Raw genomic sequence first — 601 nt, forward strand, 5'->3', positions numbered from 1 at the left:
AAAAGCAACCAACCGTCCTCCTCACTCCCCGTCGCCCCGAGCCACGGCAGGACAGACTTCGCTCTCATCTTGGCCGAGTCGAGATGAGTTTCTCCATCTTGAAGACTCCCCTCGGCTAGTCTGATGGGGGGGGGAAGGGGTTAATGGGGGAGATCGGGACCGGGGTCGAGGCTTCGGGTTCGAGGCTTCGGGGTTCGAGGCTTCGGGTTCGAGGCTTCGGGTTCGAGGCTTCGGGTTCGAGGCTTCGGGGTCGAGGCTTCGGGGTCGAGGCTTCGGGTTCGAGGCTTCGGGGTCGAGGCTTCGGGTCGAGGCTTCGGGTTCGAGGCTTCGGGTTCGAGGCTTGGTTCGGGTTCGAGGCTTCGGGTTCGAGGCTTGGCTTCGGGTTCGAGGCTTCGGGTTCGAGGCTTCGGGTTCGAGGCTTCGGGTTCGAGGCTTCGGGTTCGAGGCTTCGGGTCGAGGCTTCGGGTCGAGGCTTCGGGTCGAGGCTTCGGGTCGAGGCTTCGGGTTCGAGGCTTCGGGTTCGAGGCTTCGGAAACTTGCCTTGTTTGCCCGCAGGCTGGTTCAGAGGGGCGTGGTCTAATCTTTTTATTTATGTATTTAT

General features: G+C 61.9%; 1 protein-coding gene across 1 annotated transcript in view; it reads right to left on the reverse strand.

The window, feature by feature from the left end:
• Positions 1 to 140: 140 nt before the first annotated feature.
• The window catches only part of LOC119592930 (extensin-like), a 2,366-nt gene continuing 1,905 nt past the window's right edge, over positions 141 to 601 (reverse strand). Inside the window, exon 2 of the mRNA XM_037941822.1 lies at positions 141 to 556. Within this exon, the coding sequence (XP_037797750.1) occupies positions 141 to 556 (416 nt within the window). The remainder of the gene's footprint in view (positions 557 to 601) is intronic.

This window comes from Penaeus monodon, chromosome 31, assembly GCF_015228065.2.
Source record: "Penaeus monodon isolate SGIC_2016 chromosome 31, NSTDA_Pmon_1, whole genome shotgun sequence".
Classification (NCBI taxonomy): Eukaryota; Metazoa; Arthropoda; class Malacostraca; order Decapoda; family Penaeidae; genus Penaeus; species Penaeus monodon.